At 45.4% G+C, this 21568-nt stretch overlaps 1 protein-coding gene across 2 annotated transcripts in view; it reads left to right on the top strand.

Moving 5' to 3' along the window:
• The window catches only part of GOSR1 (golgi SNAP receptor complex member 1), a 58758-nt gene extending 53657 nt beyond the window's left edge, over positions 1-5101 (top strand). For both annotated transcript variants that reach the window (XM_044993929.1, XM_044993928.1), the window contains exon 9: positions 624-5101. In XM_044993929.1, coding sequence (XP_044849864.1) covers positions 624-748 — 125 coding nt within the window. In that variant the 3' untranslated portion in view covers positions 749-5101. The remainder of the gene's footprint in view (positions 1-623) is intronic.
• Positions 5102-21568: the final 16467 nt, after the last annotated feature.

Here is a 21568-nt window from a genome sequence, read left to right as displayed (position 1 = left end):
GTAGCAGCACAACGAGGGGCATTAGACTCATTTGATTAGACAGAAGATATGTCCTGGAGATATGTAGCTTGATGAGACATACATTTCATTAAACTGTTTTTAATGACTGGCAAGAACAAAAGCAACTCAATAAACTTTAGCCTTAAAAGATTCTTGGGTGCAAAGACACAGCTCTGAAACTTGCGAGATCGTTGCAGATCTCATTTTTATACGTTAAATAAATCTCAGCATTTTACAGTGAGGGCAGTTCTTCCCTCTGTCATGCAGTAAACAGTCTTCATCTGTGGGATATGAACTATTTCTGTAGCCAAACACTATCCCTTTACCATTACTAGTGTTACCTTTTGTATTCAGCTAGCCTAGATTTCATGCTGGATTACATATATGCTTCTGCATAAACACCAACTTTAAGCTTTTCTGTTATCCTCTTCCTCTCTTTTTATTAATGAAGTAAAATTGTAATCTTGCTAACTAGCCAAAAGGCCTTTTTGTCACATCTGTTTTCTTTGGTTTGTGATTAGTTCTGAACTCTTTGCTTTGCTGCTAACGTTCTGTGTATAGATCTGGGGTCTGCCCAGTTTTGATGCTGCTTGCTAATATGACCTTAACTCAGACCACCAAAGATCGGTTTCCGGCAGTGAACAATCTGATTCAAAGGATCAACCTACGGAAGCGACGGGACTCTCTCATCCTGGGTGGAGTTATTGGCATCTGTACCATCTTATTGTTGCTATACGCTTTCCATTGACGGACATTCTCCATAGACTCTGATAACCTTATCTGCTCCCAACCCATCAAGGAGAAGTGGGTGGGGGAAGCCAGTAGACCTGATAAACAGCCTGCACATGATGGCTGGAATATCAGCATGATGTCTAAGGTTTATGGTGGCAGACTTTACAACACTGGTTTTGAGCTGAAGCTGCAGTATTTCTCCTCCCCTGCCAAAACTATTTCTTCTTCTTTTGCTTAAATATTTTTTTAAATCCCCTGTCTCACTACAAGGTAAGTAATATACAACATTTATGAGAATCAGTAGAGAGTCTTCCCTACTGGATGATGGTAATGAAATCTGTCATTGGCGTTTAAGTGAAACAATTGTTAAGCTTCTCTTAGGTGGAATTTCTTCAGGAAGCCAGTTTCCCCTGAAGGTCAAGTACGGGACTAGATACTTTTGCCCTATAATAAGGATATTGCAGCTTTAAGCCATCAGGTTGGTTTGTTACTGAATACAACCTCTAAGTTTTTTTACTCATGATTGAGCTATTGTGAGTCATTTCTACTTAACTTGTGCTGTGAAAACTGTGCTCCTTCCCACAAATTCCTGAGACAGATAAAGATTGTTGAATTCACTTTTTGCACAGAAGATGTCTGAACTGCTATCTGAGGAGCATTTACAAGGTTTTTTGTGGCTTTAAGAGGACTCCAGGAAAGATTTCCAGTCTTGCTTTGGAAAAAGGGAGCATAGTATCCTCTCAGTTTTACCGTAGTATTAAGTCATTTAAAGTGACCAAACACGCTTTCACCTGAAAGTAATCTTTTGGGTGTAAATATTTTGGTTTTGGCTGATATCACAAAAGTCTTCATAAAGACATACTAGTTTCAAAAGTCTGTTTTAATTTAGATGAAAGGTATTCTAATAGCATTAATATTTTTACACTGTAAGTAGGATGCAGTCTAACCCGTACATTGGAAAGGGAAAATACATCAATTATGCCTGATGGCCAATGTATCTGTGAGCAAAATTGTTAAATACGTAACTCCTCATAGTAAAGAGTTAAATGAATGCGTGGCTGAATATGCAATTAAGTTTCTTCTCTAGTATCTGCAAAACACATGTACATAGATTTTTTTTTTCAATTGTTCATTGTCCAAAAACAGCAGAGATTTTAGATTGTTAGCAAAACCTGTTGGGTTTCTCTCTGCAGATGAGTATCTGTTAAGAAATCTAATGTCAGGAATGTCTGTGATATAGCAAATCTACAAATTACAGGTTCTCTCCCCTTTCCAGTTGTTCTATGCCATCTTCGCCTGTCTTATAACCATAACTAGCAAAACTCTGAGGCACTGGCCTTTTTTCGAAGAACTTGATTAACTATTTGCACAACTGACTTACAACACTCCCAAATTTAATGCGTCTTCCCATTAATCATAGTTGCCAGAGACGGTCTGGAGACCTTCCCTTGTCTCCAGGTCCTCCTCTGTGCTAGAAGAAGACAGGCCACCCAACAGTTATAATTCACTTTATTACTGCTTTTATAGTGTATATGCAGTACCCTGTTGGAGGAAGTAAAGAATTGTGCCTGTGTAGTGTGTGAGAAACCACGCAGTTGTATAAACTGTATTGTTCATATGGACTTGAAAAGGGCTTATGTGCAGAATACCATCTTTGTGCCAAACAGGCTGCAAAGACTCTCTTTGTCGGTTATTTTTGAGATTAGAAGGCACTTGCAATTAATGCTACTAAAATTGAGGCTTGTCTTTTTAAATAAGGGATGGTCATTTGGTTGATTGGGGAATATCCCTGGTTTTGAAATGAAGTGCTCATTAGGTTTTTTCTGGATAAAGACTGAAGGATAAAGGAAATTTATTAATGAATCTCTGTATATCAAAACTCTTCTCCCCTGATACTTTATTTTCTTTGATTTTTCAAAGGGACCTGACTGGCAGTTATGCTCCATTAGGGTTTATAGGATTTGGTTGCTATGTAGTTGGCAATTATAAGACCTGCAAATCATAAATAAATTTGTTTATTTAATCTGATGACCAGTCTTTTTAATGGGCTTAATTGATTTGGTACATTATTTAATCTTACCGTGTGTTTAAAAAAAAAAGCTATGGAAAATGTGCAGATTGTAGCAAATATCAATCACTTTGTTATGACTGTGGAGGAGCTGATATGTTACAGGGCATAAAAGAGTAGAAATCTGATGAATTCCCTTAGAAAATGAGGGGTTAATATTGGATGTGGCATTTCAGTGGTTGGCATCTGCTGAGTGACTTTGATTTGGTGCTGGTGTTGAGAAGGTTTTGTATCAAATATATTTAATTTTCCTAGCAGAATTGCCCTTTCGTGAGCTACTGTCAGGCATGTACCTGACACAAGCAGGCATCCAGCATCTCTCTCTAATGGATAGACTGGCGGGCCTGGGGGAGAGACTTGCTGAATGCCAGGACTCTCTTTCTAGCATGGCTCTATAATTAGGGCAATTAAAATAAGGGCGAGTGAACAGAAGACAGTGGGCTGATGTAAGATTTAATCCTGAGTATCCAACCCACTGCTCCTATTGCAAAATGTATTGCCATATTTTTTTCCTTGTGTCCAGCACTTCTCTGCCTTTCTGGTTCTCAAGGCCAGGTAGAGGCACCTATCTTGGAGGTGGGGCCCATCAGTGACACTGGCAGTGTTGCCCTCCTGTTTATCTACCAGCAGGAGCTGTAGGGAGAAGTTGTGGCCAAAGCATAAAAACAAGCTGACATCACTTTCAAGATGCTTCTCAGTCTCCATCACCTCTCAGGGGGGAAACGCATTGACCTGCGGGGGCTCTGCTATCACTTCTTTCCATGTGCTGTTTGTCAGTGACCAGCCACCCGTTGTAAAGCTGCCTGGTGAGCCATCAGCTCTCCTCGAATTCCAGAAAGAGATCTTCTGCCCTCTTTTACCCATCCCCAAGTAAACACAGGGACATTTCTTCCTCTTCAGGCTCCTGGCCCACTTTCTGGCTAAAAGGTGCAGCATGATTTTTCAGCCTCCAGTTACCCGAGCAGCAGTCCTGGTAACATCCAGTGCTGCCTGAAAATCCTGTCCATAATAAGTAGGATGCACAGCAATGAATTCCCTGAAAATGTTATAGGCATTTTTATGCCAAATGAGTGTTGCCTGTTGATGCTGTGCTTGGCAGCCTCAGTACCAGACTGCTGTTCCTGCAATACCATTGATCACTGTTCTGTATCCTTCACAGAGAGCGAGTGCAAAGCAAGGATGCACAAAGGGTTTTATTTTATTCCCTCAGCCTGTCTCTGGGACCAATACAATGTTCACCAGATCCCTCTTCATTAATAAGACAGGACGGTGCTTTTGTTAATCCGAGTCTGCCTGCTGCTGAGAGGTTGTAATGGAAAACACAGCACTTTCCTTCTCCAATTAATCCCTGGCCAATTTAGGAACTTCTGGGCCTAGAGTTCTGAATTCAGTTAGGAATTTGCACTGCCCCATTAGATAACCAAGCAATGCTTTTCTTCAGCTCCCTGCAAACGTCCTCTTTTGAAGGGCCCAACAAAATCAGAATGTGCAGAACATAAAGTTCTTCACTGGGTGTAGAAAATAAAAAGGCAAAAGTAGCTCTTTAGGCAGCGTGTAGGTGTGAGACGTGCATTGATAGTTCAACTGCCAGGGCTTAATTCCTCAAGGAACCCTGAGAATTGCTGCACAGGGGGTAATGGCTGGCCTAGCACCCCCTAGCTAATTTAGCCAACACAGTTAAACTACTAAAGTAACTAAAAGTTGCTTCCCAAGCACCCTTGATGCACACCAGGATTTCTTTCCTATCGTTTTCAACTAACATTTAGGGCAGGGAAGGAGGACACGCGGCTTTGTTACAAAGGGTTTCAGAATGATTTCCTCCTTTAGAAAGTGACAAAAGTGGTGTTACGAAACTCTGCAGGGAAGGGAGCATATGTAACGATGTGCAGCACGGGAGAATACACTGAAAGACAACTTCATACAAAGCTGAGCCATGGAGATATCTGCTCCTTGTGCCCTGTCTCTTGCCTCATGACTGGACATTTGCCTTCAGTGTGAAGCTTTCAGCTTTGAATGAGTAAGCTGCTGTTGGTCTGCCCACCATTCAGAGAGCGGGAAGCCGTTCCAGTCAGACTCTGTCAAGACTAACGGTTTATTCTTTATCCTGGAAAATACCAACCCAGCCCCATGTATGTTCTTTTCCAATTGCACATTCTAATTTGTTTGCTTTTCAAATGGCTTCTTGAAACCTAACTATTTTATTGTACCTGTAATTATTTTTGTTCTCACCTAATGTGCATTTTCTGTCTGTATAGAAAAGCTTTGTTATGTAATTTAATAATAAATTAGAATTCTAAATGATGGTGCTTCTTTGTTTCCCTGTAAGAGTCCCTGCCTGCCTACACCTCAGTTTTAAGAGGTGGCCAAGACTTAAGCCATCCAGTCCATCTCCCTACCAGTTCAGGATTGTTACCTAGAATAAATGTTCTAATGTTTTTCTCCATCATGTCCTAAATGTCCCAAGCAATAGGACTTTTATCCCTTCCTATAGCCCGACTGGAAGTGTTGCCACACATACAGCAGAAATGGACGTCCTTCCTCCTATTTATACCCATTTGTTCCACTCTAAATAGTTCCTCTCCCTTCTCGATGTTTAAACCCTGCCTACATTGTTGGACTTCTATCCCTACCCTTCTAGTTCTCTCTAGGCCGGCACTCCGCACATAGCTCCTTCCTTCTCAGCCTCGCTAGCCCCATACTCGTTTGGTCTCTGAATCCCCTCTCATTTGTCAGGATTTTTCTGGTAACGAGGTCCACAGGATTTTCTCCACATCTGTCACTAAAATTGCATGGGCCTTGTTAGTTGCCATACTGTGTTGAAGACTTGTGTAATTTGTTGTCATCTCACACCAGAAGTGAATGGTGTTGGTTACTGAAGTAGACAGTGTACCAAAATATGACAGGCATGCATGCGCTTTCTCCCACACACGCAAATTTGGTCCATTCTCCTTTTTGCTGTGAGCATTTACGTTAGAATCACTTTGACGGGGTTTCAGGCGGTGGGAGCAAGCATTTTCCTCATTTCAAGGTGAGCTAAAAGGCCTCTGTGACCCAATACTATAAAGCGTTTACGCCAACGCAGGCGTTGGTGCTCATTTAGGCATTAAACTGAGATACATGTACCAGAAAATCTGAAAAATCCTATCTATGTAGGCACTGATTCAAAATCCTTTTAATTTTTTTCTCCAAGAGGTAATCAACAGCAACTCAAGAAGTCTAGGAAAATCCTCTACTTTTTAGATGCTTGTGAGGTCATCAGCTCACACGGGAATTCAGAAAAAGTATCATTTAATGATAAGGTGCCACAAGTACTGTTCTTTTTACGGATACAGACTAACACGGCTGCTACTCTGAAACCTGTCATTTAATGGAAACCTAATGACCTTCTCCATCCACAGTTTAACACGTTCCCTCCTTCCCCTCCCCACTGATCTTTAGACACTATGGATTCATTTTTTTTCATTTCACTCTGTTTCTCACTGTTTTCTGCAGGAAATTCTTAGTTCTTGTGGTGATTTTTCCCTGACTTTCCTCTACCTAGAAGTGCAGGTCTGTCTGCTTCCCCTCTTCTCCCCTCCCCACCACCTGGCAGAGGCCCCTGGCATAAGCTTAGCTTTCACATAAATGCCATCTAGTCCTGCCATCCATCTGAGACTGCCTGTCAGAGTGATAGAAATGGGCTGCTCCCTTGAGTCACTGCCTGTCTGTATCCTTTTCATTTGACTGCCCAGGGTAACACCTAGCCAGCAGACTGCTGCCTGCTGCTTCTCATGTTTGTGCAGAGCACTGGAGGAAAACCTGGCCGTAGCCAAAAGGGGTTAGAGCGGGCTGGGCATGCTGTCACTTTTAGCACTTGCTTTAATTCAGGCCAGCTCAGCTTCCGCAGCTATGGAGATTCAGATCCGCCTCTCATCTTGGGGCACAACCCTCTGCCACCTGGCCTTTGAAGTGCATCGTGGCAGTCGGTGTGATCACCTGTTTGAACACTGATGTAGCAGAACTTTAAAAAAATAGCTTATTTTCTCTTGTAAAGGACTTGATTGATTAAAAGTTAAGCAACGTTAACGTCTTCCTCCAGGCAGAGACTGCCAATGAAACGACTGTATTTTTACAGCCGTTTAAATGAAGATGTTCTTGCAAATAATGGATCCTTGCTGGCAGGCAGTTGGAATTGTTGTTGGGTTCTCTGGAGAGAGCCAGATAACACTAGTACTTCTGTTTAAAAACAAAACACGCATTGTTGCCAGTAATACCTTGAACTACTTTCTCAAACAGGATAAGTAAGCCATGGGATGTGACAGAAAACCTCTGTTCTCTGAGTGTAGAAAAGGTAGATTTTGCACAGCTAATGCTGCACCTTCAGGGCAACGATTACACCTAAATTAAGATTATACTTAATCACCCCTCGTTTGTTTTGTCACTTGCTATTTCTCTCCTGTATGTACTAGACACCTCTTCTTTGACAGAGGTTGTTTAGTATAGACTTCATGTGCCTATATTCTAGTGTGTGTGTCATATTAAAATGAGACCCCCAAGTGCAAAACTAATTCTGCCAAATTTCAATATCATTCTAAACTCTTGGTTATCTTCATAAATGTAGTAATGCACGCTCCAGTGGGAATATCTTAAAACTTCACACACACCCTCACCCAAATGGCCCATAGGCTTGCCCAATAGGGTACAAGACGTCTGCTTTTCTTATACCAATCCATGAAGACTCCTGGGAAGGGAGAGATCAGAAGTCAGTACTTTGTAGTAGAGGTAGTTGTGACCAGGGAGGCAGTATGATATAGTGTCTAGAGCAGAGGATTAGGAGTCAGAGTTTTTGTCTCTCTTCCACTGATTCGCTGTATGACCTTGAGTAAGTTACTTTATCCGTGTGCTTCAATTTACCCATCTGTAGAACAGACTTCATATCTGTGTCACTAAAGCAATGTGCAGCTTAATCATTTTAATGTGCCTTCAGGTTTTATTTAGTCTCTTTCAATCAGAATGAAATGCCATGTAATCTGATTCTGATGGAAGTGGTAATGTGCTGTGGACCTATGAAGGAATAGGCAGCATGCTCAACTCACCCTTCTCATAAGAGACAGCGACTCTGCTACTGGACAGAAGTGAAAGATAAACCAAGGAAATGGCTCTTACCATAAGGCCCATAAGGTAATTTCGGGGGCAAGAAGAGTCGATATTCTAGCGTTGAGCTGCTCTGTACTGTGCAATTTCCACGCCTCTGTTCCAGGGACTGAGCTAAGGAACTAGAGCACCTTGGACAGCTCCCCAGCTTCATGCAATCCTTTATTTAACCGTTTCTGAGAGCCTGTAACAGGATTTTCATAGAAATGAGGACTGGAAGGGACCTTGACAGGCCAATTAGTCCAGTCCCTGGCACTGAGGCAGGGCTACGTATTGTCTAGACCGTCCCTGACAGGGGTTTGTCTAACTTGTTCTTAAGAACCTCCAGTGACCGAGATTCCACCACCTCTCCAGGTAATTTGTTCCAGTGCTTAACTACCCTGACAGGAAGATTTTCCTAATGTCCAACCTAAATCTCCCCTGCTGCAATTTAAGCCCATGACGACTTGTCCTGTCCTCTGTGGTTAAGGAGAACAATTTTCGCCCTTCTCTTTATAACAATCTGTTTAACAATTTTGGTTTTATTCAGAGCTGTATATTGTGATAATCAAAGATGACAATGGTTAAAACAATAGGATGGGATGTGGAAAGAAAACAAATGATGGTGCAGTTCCTCATTAGGGGGTGTTTAATGATTTGCATAACTATAAAGCTGCTTGCAACATGACCAGAGAAGCAAAGCATGCAAACCTCAGTCTTCAATAGCACTGGGTTGTCCTCCGTAGCTGCATTAGAAACAAATAGATCTTAAAACAATTTGTAAGTTGGCCTTATTGTCATGAATGTGTGAGACATAGTAGCATGCGGCTGATTTGACCGTAGGGTGGGGGCAGATGTGTCAGCCACTTCAGGACACCTCTGTCAGTACAGCTTCATTGCGAGTGCTACTGCAGTATTCAAATCCAGAAAGTACTGTACCTGGACACTTAGCAAGTTACCTTTGTTCACCTGTACCTGGGCTAGCCTTGCAGCCATTTGCTGCATCTTTTATTTCCATTCACGTGAGCAATTTGTTTCAAGCAAGAGAATGTGATTGACATGCTGCTGGATAGCAACAAGCGACATGGGAGTTTGTGTGTTTCGGTGAGGCTCATGAAATAAAGAGGCCCACTTCATAATACATTTCAGAACCACCAAGCTGTGGCCTTGTTAACAGTATCTGAAAGTCAGGATAGGTTTCCATAGCCTTCACGTGCCTGTTAAACATTCCTGCCCCTGCAGTCCCAGCCTCATTCTAAGTCTCAGATTCACAGAAATGTCGGGCTGGAAGGGACCTCAAGGGGTCATCTAGTCCAGCCCCCTGCACTTAACCAGGACCAAGTGAACTAGACCATCCTTGGCCGGTGCTTGTCCTGCCTGTTTGTGAAAAACCCTCCAATGACAGGGATTCCACAACCTCCCTTAGAAACTTATTTCCGTGCTTAACTGTCCTTATAGTTAGAATATCTAATATCTAACTTCAATGTCCTTTGCTGCAGATTAAGCCCGTTACTTCTTGTCTTACCTTCAGTGGACCCAGAGAACAATTGATCACCATTCTCTTTATAGCAGCCCTTAATATATTTAAAGACTGATGATTACTCCATGAGTACAGTCTTTCAACCAGATACACACCCACCTTACAGTAATTCCATCTAGACCACATTTCCCTAGGTTTGCTTATGAAGCACTTCAATTAACACGTGGTTTTTCAAGAGTGGTAAAGGGTTTTGGTCACATGCCTCCAGTTAGAGTGAACAAAGTCCATGTATTGCTTTAAAGATCTGGAGGTTTCATCTCCCCCTGAGACAGTGGAATGCACGGTTTTTGCACTTCCAGTGCTGGTAATAAGTGGTGCATAAAATTCCATCTTCGTTTGGAATAAAAAAGGTAAATTATTTATAGACCTGCATCCTTTTTTTCAGCTCTGTAGAGTCAATAATTTATAGTAGCACAAGGGTACAATTTTTTATTAACTATCAATCTTCAATAGGACTGTTGTTCTTATCGAAATCTGATGTCCCTCCTGACACTATCAAACGCCACAGATGTTGATGCATTATGGATGAGCTGTGCTCCAGTTCTTTAATCCTGTTGTAATTCCATGAGAAGGTTTCTTGTTGAAAGAGAACTGAGCATTTTTCTCTACCTTCATAAGAAGAGGCAGGAGTTAATAGGCTTTTTGTGTTTTATCTACTGTTTCCTTGAAATTGGAAAGATCTTTAGCACATGCTGCTGTATGGATTTAATTTTCAAGATCTTGAGAGGGAAAATACTCAACACTTATAGGTAGAGGTTTACATTTTCCAAAAATTGTCCAAGCATTACTATTTATCCAGAATGCGGTGCTTCAGACATAGATGCTATGCAGGCAATCTGTAGGGGCAGTCTAGTCTCTGAGATGAATGCCTTGAACAAGCTATGAATTTATCCTTGTCTTAATCTTCCCCATTCCTTCGGATGTGTTCATAATTGTTTTATAAGCTTGGGTTCATGTAAATTAATTACCACTTCTGCTGAATTAATACTGAATCCCAATTACACTAAAATCTTTCTCATAGTTGACTCGTATTTATGTCAATTATCGTGGTAGAAAGGTATGTTGTGGACTCTTCAGATCAAAATCCCACCTCTTCATTACTATGAATTGAGTATCCAACAATCAGATTTAAAGCAACAAAATCCTCACCGGTTGCAGACAATGTATTGATAAATCTACAACTCTACTGGTTTATGCCATTTTTGCCTGCTAGTTTCAGATTTTCCAATTCTTTTTTTAATGTAGAAACTCCCGTGGACTGTTTTGTCTTGATCTCCTGTCTTTTGCTGGTTACATGTGTGATTCTTGCCACATCTCATGCTTTACCCTTTTGCTGTCTCTTTTAATATTTCTTAACTTCTCCCCTGCCCTCCATATCCTTCCTTTCTTTGTTCCTGATGTAAGAGTAAGGCTGTTGGGCTTCACTACCTGAATTCTTTTAGCACTGCTAGTAAAGCTGGGCTCACTCTCTGTATACCTGGGCTCAGACTGTAATTAATGTTCCCCCTACGTCCTTGAGAGAGAACATTTGCTGTTCTCTCCTCACCAGTCATTTTCTCATCTTCTTTTTGTCTTCCATTTCCCTTGAGTATCCCTTATCAATCAATGGTGTGTGTTTGGTGTCATCTTCTATAATCGTTTCCCTCGAGGTCTTGCATCCTGTATGTTCTCTTTATCTTCCCTTTTCTCACGCGTACATCCTGTCACATGCTTTCCCCTTCTTCCCAAACATTTGGCCTGCATTTCAGCGATACATATTGTCATCTCTGGTCTCTTGTTCAGATCTAATTACAGCGTCATTTTGTCAAAAGTTGGCATTTATTTTATATTTCTATAGCTGTAATGTCCAGAGGCCCCAGTCAGAATCAAGGGTACCACTGTGCTAGACAGTGCATGTGTGAGCACACACAGTCCCTACCCCCAGAGACTTGCAATCTTCAGCTAAATTCTCCATTTAACCTCTCATCTGTTTGGTTGGAATTCTCTTTCAGGACCAATTGAATATGTTTTTAAAGGGTGCAGCGTGCCCCTCTCCAAGGGTTTTCTTTGGAATGATGTCTGGTGCTCTTCTCATCCAAGACAGAATGTGTAACCTCTGCAGCACTCCAAAGGCAGAAATCAGGACCAGAGGTTGAACCAAGCTGTCCCACACAGCTGAGCAGAGCAGTAGCCATTAGATCACTGGCCCCAACACCTGTTAACTTTTCGTAAGGACTCGAACATTCTCTCCCTTCTCCTAAGTGTTTTCAGGTTTCCAGCCAACTTTTGCTTGATTGCTTCACTCATTCATGGAAACGAAACTATGAAACTAAAAGCATTAGAGCAGGAGGAATTGCAAAATATTAGTCCTTTCTGCGCCTGGTGAGTTCTTCTCTAATTACTGGCAGTGATCAAAAGCCATCTGTTACACAGTTAAACGCTCCCTGTTTCTGGTTGGCCTCCTAGAGGCTTCTGGAGGCACATGAAACTAAGCTACGGCTTTTGATTCAGAATCATGCTGGTGGCCGAGGTGCTCAGAACACTTTAAACTGATCAGATATCACTGAACTACAGCGCTCTCCTAGGAGTAGTCACTTTGAGTCACACTGGAGGTGGGAAAGGTCCTGCTATTCTTTTGATCCATCATCCTGAGAATGCAGAGTTGTTCCCTACAGTATATTTCTTAGTGCTTTGTCCAGTCTCGTAATGTTCCAGGCGCTAAAATTCCCCAGATGCAGATGGTAACAAGTATGTACTCAGACTTTTCCACTGAAGCTATCGATAAGTTCTCTAAGCATATTGCAAAAACCTAGACAATAGTCAAGATGTCAAAGACATTCAAAAATCCTCCCTAGGAAGGATTTTCCAAAATCTAGCCACAGAATCCTGTCCATCTCCCATACTAACCCCCCTTGGAAAACCAAGTGAATCTTGCAATCTGTCATGAAGATCAATAATGCTGGGTTCACCTGGACCAATGGCAGAAGTGAGTGCTAAACCTGAGGACCTCAAGCCAAGAATGCCTTGCTGGCAACCCTCTCCCTTTGAGATCTGGGGCCTCTTAACCTGAATGCCCGAGATTATCACAACTACCACATGAGAGAGAAGCATCTCAAGCAGCCAGGACCCAAACCATTTAGGCATGTTAAACTTCACCTGGAAATCAGTTGATTGCCTTTGCAGAACACAGGTGCAGTGTATCCTTTCCAGGACTGTCATATAAAGGGACAATCTCCAGCCCCTAAAATTTTTACTGTTCTTTACTTAACTCCCTCCTGGCTCTCTTTGTATACACATCTGCCAGGTGCTCAGCGCTGGAGCCAGAGTTCTAGGGTTTTTTCTCTCCAGAGCAGCGCAGAAAAGGGGTATTATTGCCTCCTTTTGCCATAATGTGAGGTGCCTGAGCATGCAGACACAAATCCCATTGGGTTATCCACCAGCTAGTGGCAGTGCCAGTCTTCCCACTGCTGGTTTGGTAGGCACAAGCACTTGTAGAGAGCACAGTGAACTTATTTCCAGCACTGACATGATCGTACCCTTCAGAGAGTGATACCTGTGCATGTAGCGTGTCACGGATGAAGAGTATCTGATGTGAAACTTGTGCTGCAGCGGCATCAGGTTTCAGGGGAGTGGCTCCTTAGAGTGCTGTAGGGGGTTCAGGAACATTGCTTGGCTTGTCCGTTGCTTGGCCACACAGTCTCTCTCTCAGGCCAGGTGTTAACAAATACTTTACAAGTCAACATTTTATTACTTTCTGTGAACTTTATTTTAAGGACTGTTAATGCTTGTGATGTGTAAGGAGCCAGTCAGAGGTCAAGACTTGTGGCCTGCCTGGGTCCCTTGGTCATGGCACAATGCTTCAGGTGCTTGTAATAGATTTGATTTCCTGCTAGATGCCACGTTGCCTCGCCAGGTGCTTGGCAGGGAGGTGAGAACTGTGGTCCAGATCAGTGTGTACAGGCAAATAAGCCATTGCCCAGGCAGGGGCGGAAGGAATGCCCACAGCACACTGATCCTGGAAGGATGGGGGAGGGGATGGCAGCCGAGCAAGCAGCTGAACTCATTCTCTGCCTTTCACTTCCTATCACCTTCACCAGCTCCAGTGCAGTGCGGTGGGTGCAGTGCACCTCATGCACATACAGTGCACTGCCTGGCAGGAGCTGCTGGTTCTCTGCTCCCTCAGACAGCTGCTGTGGCTGTCACTTGTGTGGAGACCCTATGGCTAGAGGCCTGGACATCTTTAATCTCTGCAGGGTTGAGCAGTGTTTGTTTTTCCTGTAACCCTGTGTTCCTAGCCCAAACGCTCATCCCTGCTCCACAGGCGCTGGCCCAGGCCTTTCTTTCCACCTGCTTTTGTGTGCACCCCACTGCAGCACTTCCAAGCACTCTGCCCTGCACTTGCTACCCTACCTCTGGTGCTAGCCACTCCCACTCCAGCCTGAGCTGCCTTGGCCACCTCTGCATGTCCAGAGCAATTCCTCCCCCCCTTAAAACCGTCCTCTCTCTGGCTCACGATGAAGAGACTGTCGATGCTACCTACAAAGACACTGTTATTACTGCAGGTAGCGTCTGGATGTCCCAGAGAGGGACCAGGGACTCGTTGTATTAGCTGCCGTACAGCTGTAAGGAAAACAGGTGGATACGCCATGCAGCTGGGGAGCACCAGGTGAGTGAACTGATTTCAGCTGGCACTGCACTAACGGCCTAGCCATCGTCTTGCAGTTTGCCGTAGGACAGAGAAGGTATCACCCAACCACAGGGCTCTGGATGAGAGCCGGGGATCCAGTCTCCTAGGTTTCCAAGACACGTTGCCAGGAGGCCAACGTAAGCCCCCACAATATCTACTGTATTACACTCTCTCTCTCTCTCTCTCTCTCTCTCATTCATATAGATATAAAAAATATGAAACCAGCACTGGAATGGAACTGAGCTAACTTCTGGGTCATGTGTTTTGCGGACTCTGCTTGGGAAAGGGACGTGTTCATCTTGACGTAAAGGGAGGCAGCATAGTGTAGTGGTGAGAGCAGAGGACTGTGACGCAGGCTCTACTGCTGGCTCTGCCACTGCCTCCCTTTATCCTTCTCCCAGATGAATGATTGTAACAATACCCACCCCTCCAGGAGGGTGAGTGGCCTTATGTACTAAACCACTCAGCGCCTCCTCAGAGATGCGCTGTGAATTCACAGCAGTGGTATTACTGGTATCAAAAATCACGTGTCAGGACATACAAGTCGCTTGGCCTGTCATCTCTCCTCGTGGTAGGTAGCAGCTGCAGCAGAGCAGCGACAGACTCTGGCGCCCGGCAGGGTTTCCCCTCCTTGGATTCGCTTTTCGGGTCCCTTAACATGTGGCGATAGATCTCCACAGCCACCTCCAGGAGATCCAGAAGGTCCCTTGTCCTTCATTCCCCTGACACGTCCTCTGCACAGCATAATTAGCAAGGGTAAGAAACGAGTGTTTTAGGTGGGTTGGACCCCTCTGTCTGGGTGCAGTTGAAACTGGTGTAAAATTTGATGAGTAATTACGTCCCAGGTGAACCTGAGCTGTTAATTGGGTGACTGTTACGTACTCGTTCTAGTAATGTCCCTCTGGAGATTAATCTAATGAACACTGTGCTCCAGACACGTGGTATCCCTCAGACAACATAATGGTGCCATCTCACGCCACACGTTGACTGTGCGGAGTGAGAACCGAGTAGAATGCTCTCACTCTCCAGCCCTAGGTCTGGGACTAGATCCACGGAGCTTTTCAGCTCTACGGCACTGGTTTGAATCCAGCCCAGGGGAAAGCACCTCTCTTGGGGCTGCTCATTGGATTGTCCTTGTTTTCCTAGTGGACGACGGTCCACGTCACAGCAGTCATTCTCACAACTGACCTCACCCACCTTGTGTGTGTCTTGCTGGGACCAACAGGGCTACAATACTGCAGCCATCACAGCCGAGAGTCTGAGCCCAGAGGCCCAGGAGGAGAGGACTGGTTGAGGACGGACAGTTCCCTCTCACCTGTAAAGGCAGCTCCACCTGGGGCGAGCATCTGCCCCCCCGCATTGAATTGAAACGTTTCGGGGTGGGGAGTGACTTGTGCCTTAGGCCTTCAGGAACATGCCCTGCCAGAATCGAGGAGTGCGGGAGTTATGCTACCCTGGGGAGCCATTAGAAAACAGACACTGCCTTCGCCTGCTCCTCCTCACTGGAGCGAGAGGACTCCTGGCCAGTCTCACTGGGAGCCCTTCCAGTGGTTTCCATGAACTACAGCAAGCCTCTCTAGGGAGGGAAAGTCCCCTCTGGGTTACTAGTTGCAGTTTTCCAACCCCCCTTCTCCTGGGGGGCTGAGTGATGTATTGTGCAAAGTGCCCGCGTGAGCCTGTGCACATACTTCTCTCTGGAGAGAGAGAGAGAACGGGTGTATGTTAAAACCCAAAGCTCTTCAGGCACCCAGCCTCCCCCGCTCTGTCTCCTGTTAACCCTTACATGCTGTCTCCCACGCTGGTGCTTCCCAGGCAAATTCTTTGTTGCTGTGATTTGCAGCAGAGCTGGCATGGAAGGCGGCAGCAGCCAGCCAGGGGCATTCCAATCAAAGCTTTGCACTGCCGAGTATCTGGGGAAAGGGAGGAGCAGAGAGTGGGTTTCTAGGTCTCAGCCCATATGCCTACCCCTCTGGTCCACGGCTGTGTGCCAGGTACCTGGGTGCCGGTGCATCTGGCAGAGGTGTGAGGTGGTGCGTCTAGTGTAGCTTTGCCATGGGAGACTGGCAGGCGTCGACCCCCCTTAGCCATCCTTTCCATTTGCTGACACAGATGGTTAGGCATTAAAGAAGTTAACTTCCTCTTGCGATATGGGAGCTAAGGCCGCTCTTGTCAAGACAAGGTCGCTAGGACACTACCATCTGGGTGACAACAGCTGGACCCACGTGATGCCCGTCTTGGGGGTGCACGCTCTAAGAGCCAGGCACTGCACCCAAGGCACCGGAGGCACTGTCTATAGAGACCCCCCCGTCCTGCACATTGATGGATGTTGCCATTTGTGAGCTATCTTGTTCAGGCAGCCAGTGCACTCCTTTATTACCCGAAGAGCAGCGCGTGTGTGTGTCACTGCAAACAACCTGATCCCAGCTCCCAAGAGCTTCTCGTCTCAGTCAGGCACAGATAACCTGGGTTACACTTAGGTGGATTTGAAACGTCAGCGCCTGGGGCAGGTGTATTTAATTTAGAACAGTACCTGGGAGTTATTGAGAGGCCTGTGTGAAGGATCGGGAGCAGGATGGAGCAGGTGGCTGAGTGCAGGAGATGAGGAGCACTGCAAAACTGAGAGCAGCTACTGAGTAAAATAAAGGTTTTGGTTCGACATGGCACTTAGGACAGCAACTTCAGGTGCCTGGCTGGGCTGGGTCTCAGGTTGGATTCTGGTTGCTGAGGCAGCTGTAGTTATCCAGGATGTTCTGTGCATTGGTCTGAGTCCCAAACCATTCCCATGTGTGCAGCTGGGCCCTGGACTGCTGCATATTCCTATCCGCTTTGTCTCTTGGTGTTGAAGTAACTGAAAAGCCACTACGGTCATTGCTCTCAAGCTGTAGCTTTTGGCATTAGCCAGACAGCCGTGGCCTAGGAAGGAATGTTAGTAGCAGTTAGCAGGAAACCTTAACACCCTCCTCTGCCTGCAAAATGTTTGGATTATTAGCCAAACCTCTTGAGATCTTCTTTTATCTCCTATGCATGTGTGTACAGACACTCACACTTATCCCATCAACTCCCACGTGTAATTAAGAGGCCAGTTCAAGAGATTGTTTAAAAGTGTTGCAACTCTTTCTGCAGCTGTGGTAAAGGTGGATTCCAAATCACCCTCAAATGGTTTGATACCTTCTCGTTTCCAAGTGATGATGGTGTTTCATAAAGGAGTGAGGGGCTGGACTGAGTAGCCAGGTGATTTTGTGCTTGGAGCATTTGACAAAGTTTAGCTATTCCTATGACGACTATGGAAATAGGCCAGTGAGGGACATGATTAATTCATCACTGGTTCATTATAAGGCACAAGCCTCAGTGCGACCTGGCCAACCCCCGCTGCTCCTAATCCTGTGGGGCCAGGTGATGGCTTGTCTCTCCAACTGGTAACATTAATACCACTGCCATCCGCTCATCTTCATTCCCTCAGAACTGTGGGCCACCTTCCCTCTCCTCTTTCTAGCCTCTTCCCATTTTCCTCTGCCTCATATCAAAACTTTACACCTTTAATACGGAGCGGATAGTTTCTCGTTGGGAAATGGGGCCAGGAAAAGGAATCCTCCGTTGGTTAAATCTTGTGTGGGAAGTTGCAGCTGTTGCTGGTTGTACATGGTACTTTTTGCAGTGTAAAAAATGAAACAAACCCGTTTGAGTTAAAATACTGCAGTACATGAGACTATCTTAAACGTATTACCCAGCCTTGTGCCTTTATTTTATTATGGTTTTCTAGTTACTTCAGTGAATGGTTCTAGGCCTGCAGTGCATACAGTGGAGCGGTGAATTCCCCTGCCTCGTCCCTCTGTCCTAATGAAATAATAATCCATTCGCACTGCTGCTACTTGGCATGGACTAGTATATAATGACAGGAGTTTATGACCTGGGGCCTAAGACCAAAGCACTGCAGAGTGTAAAGCATCTCTCTCCGTTCTCCGGTGGTGGTGAGCGTACTGTACTGCCACAGGCACTTCCTCCTAAAGACCCTCCAGCTGGATCGTCCTGAATGAAACACCTCAACACGTTTCAAAAGTACTAAGCATTTATATCACGAGAATAGCAGCTGTCTTTGCACTAGCTATGCTAAAAATGACACAGGTCATAAATCTTCACATTTCAGAGCATAGCTAAGCACAGCTGAGATCAGGGAGAAATCCTCCCTTTTGAGTACTCGGCAGTTTGAAAGATGTATTATGGGGATATTTGCCTTCCTCTGAAGCATACAGCAGGGACAGGCATCAAAGACAAGGTCCTGAGCTGGGGGAAGTCAGTCTGATCTTTACAAGCTAGCTCTGTCAGTCACACAAACTCTAACCACTCATCCCTTTACTGAAGGTTATGTGGCAAGTGTTCTGTTCAGGAGCAAACTTGCGTGAGACTCAATGGAAGTGCTTAGGCTGCACCAAGAAAGGTCAGCCGTGCTTCCAGCACAGTGGCCACGCTGGGAGGATTTCTGAGCCATTGCACAGCTCTCTTGTACTCCTGGGAGTCAGTGACAGCTTCAAACGAGAAACCTTCAGGCGAACGTAGCAACTGCACTTGGTGACTGGTGATGCAGAGAGGAAAAAATACACATTGTCAGGTCACCTTCAAAGGGGCAGGCCGGCTTGGGCACTGGGACTGGAACAGGAGGTCACCTCCGTTCTGTTCTTACCATTGGACCTATGTGAAATGAGCTGGTGGGCTTGGTCCAAATGCTAACAGATATGGATCCTCCACACAAATCCCAGTCTGGCCTCCTTGCTAGCAACCTCTGCATTTAATGCAAGCATTTGAACTGGTCCTTCGCCTAGAAACTCTCCCCCCCTCTCCCCGCTCCTGCCACTGTGCAGCTCATGCTGGAGCAGCGTGGGGGAAGCTCCTCTTCCCGCTGCCTCCGTTCTGTGAACAGAGAGGGTTTGGTGCTGCAGGGCTGTCAGCCTGGCACTTGTCACCAGCACAGAGCGAGAGGTGGCCCAACGTTCTGCTGGCTAAGCAACATGCCTCTGAGTGTGTGTGGAATGGGATGTAACAGGCTTAGGAACAGCATGGCCTGGCTTCAGGACAGCTCCTCAACAGCATCCTTCCTCCCACTGCAATGCCACAATTCTCCTGTGCCCACACTTCAGCGACCACTTCCACAGCTCAGAACGCTGGTTCCTTCACATGGCCCTTGGCTCGCTCACTCGCTGGTTGCTGGCAGGCCTGAGAGTGCCAGAGGCGGCACTCTGAATGGGGGTGCCATGGCATCTGCAGAATGAGGGTGTAGCAGGGCACAGTCCCTGCTCATTGTGCTGCATGCACAGCTCCTTGTACAGGACAGAACCGTTTGAAGCCGCCATTAAAACAAACCAGAGAAGTGAACAGAAGCAACTAACAGCCATTGCATACCATAGCCATGATGCACCTGCTGCAGGGAGCTGCGCTGGTCATTGTGGGGCAGGTGCCATGCTCCAGAGGCTCTGCAGACACTTGGCATCTGGGTCACTCCCATCGGTGCAATTCTGTACTATAGAAAAGCCTTGAGTGTCTTGTGTCCAGCCTCCCAATTGACTTTGGGTTCCCAGAGCCTGGCACGTGGCAGTGGCAGAGTTGACTTGAATTTCTCCCCCCACCCGCCCCTGTGAACTGGAATTGAGGCAAATTCATTAAGCAAAGACGAATGTTCAGAAGTGAACGAAATGTTTGGTTGAAACGATCTCAGCCATGGAAATTAGATGTAACCCCCTTGCCATTTCCTCATGGATCTATTATTCATGGGCACATCAGGTTGGCATATTAATAATACACGAGGCTAAAGCACTTGGCGCTCCCATCCCTTTAGTGCAGCATCTGGGCAGGGGCTGGCGGCTTCAGTCTTTGCCAGCCTAATGTTCTACCTCTGCCCAGCTGTCTCAGTGACGTTTCGCTGATGCTGCCAGTTAACACTCTGGGCAGGGGGATTCTCATGCTACGTGCTCCTTGAGTCTTCTCCATTGTGACTTCCTTCTCCCCTGATTGTAGAAGCATTAATTACTTCTCTCCTGCTCCTCCTCGAATGCTGAGTTTGGTGGGAGTGAAGTCCATGCGAGTGACATAGGGAGAGGATCGAAGGTAGGTTAAAGATTGGCCTGAGAAACCCGGGGCTTTATGATGCATTGCTGCTGGTGGCAGCACCCAAAGGCCCTTTGTGTAAATGTCCTGTGGTCTCTGTGGGGGAGAAGCTTTTGGCGAAATGTCAACATCGGAACTAGCCCTGCACCAAGGCAGAGAGGGATGACCCCTTGGGATTCAGAACTCCGAAGAGCCCACGTCTTAGGAGCCTCGGGAGAGTAACACTCCTCACCAAAGAATTGCAGGTGGAAACAGTAGGGGAATGGAGCAATACTCCTTCATTATGCAGCACATGTTCCAAATCAGGCCCTGGTGACAGGGAAGAGGACTAGTCCCCGGGATAGGGAACAGCACTAGGAGACCAGAGTGGTAGTGTCTCCTCCTGGCTCTGCTCCTGCAGTCCAGAGTAAGGTGACTGATTTTTTTCAGGATGTTCCTCTAGGTCCTTGTACCCCTGAGGATCCCCCATTTTCTCAGACTGCACGAGGAACATTTGAAAGGATGCCCTGGGGAACCTCATCAGCTGAGTGCTCACTGAGTGATATGCTGCCTTCGCTCCTTGCCTACCCAGGGCCTGGTACTGCCTGTGCTGTACCCACCAACCCGGCAGGCAAGGTAACAGGCTAAGAATCAACCTGCCTCTCCCACGTGGCAACCAACATTATGCATTTTAATAAGGTTTGTTCAGTGGTTAGGATAGCGTGTAAAGAAAGATTTTGCTTGGGGCAACAGGCCTTCCTGAGAAGTCCAGTTTGTCGATACGGGAAGTCCTACGGTTCTTGAGTTTGGGGCAGTAGCATACTCCTTCCTAGTCACACCTGGAGCCTTTGCATTTTTTGGGTAGTCTTTGTGAAAGCACAAGCAGGAACGTGCCATTCTATAGAGGTGAGATCATGTGAACAGTAGGACCAGCCAGTTCTAATCATACCAACTTACTTGGTGAATTTGAAGAGATGTTCTCTGTGCTCGGTATGTAACACATACATTTTCTAGATGTTTTTAATTAAACAGGCTGCTGTTCACTGGAATTGCTTGAAATCTTCATCCGTTAGATCAATGTATTAATATAAAAACCCAGAGCCATTGAAGGCACTTTGGATGAAAAATGGTTTTTTGACCAAAAGAAAAGCTTTCACAGAAAACTTACATTTTGGTCAAAGTTTTCCATTTTTTGAATGAAAAAATGGAAACCAAAATTTTCTTTGGAGGTGTGGAGGGAAAAGTTTGGTTTTTAGTAAAGGAAATAAAATTTTGGGGGGTTTGAACATTTTTACCAAAAACGATTCTCAAAAACTGAACCGTTTTGGTTTTCCATTTAAAAATTCTATTTTTTGCATACTTTAAAAAAACAAAT

The sequence above is a fragment of the Mauremys mutica genome, chromosome 19, assembly GCF_020497125.1.
Source record: "Mauremys mutica isolate MM-2020 ecotype Southern chromosome 19, ASM2049712v1, whole genome shotgun sequence".
Taxonomy (NCBI): domain Eukaryota; kingdom Metazoa; phylum Chordata; order Testudines; family Geoemydidae; genus Mauremys; species Mauremys mutica.
The sequence above is the reverse complement of the archived record's forward strand: the minus strand, read 5'-3'. Positions and strand labels throughout refer to the sequence as shown.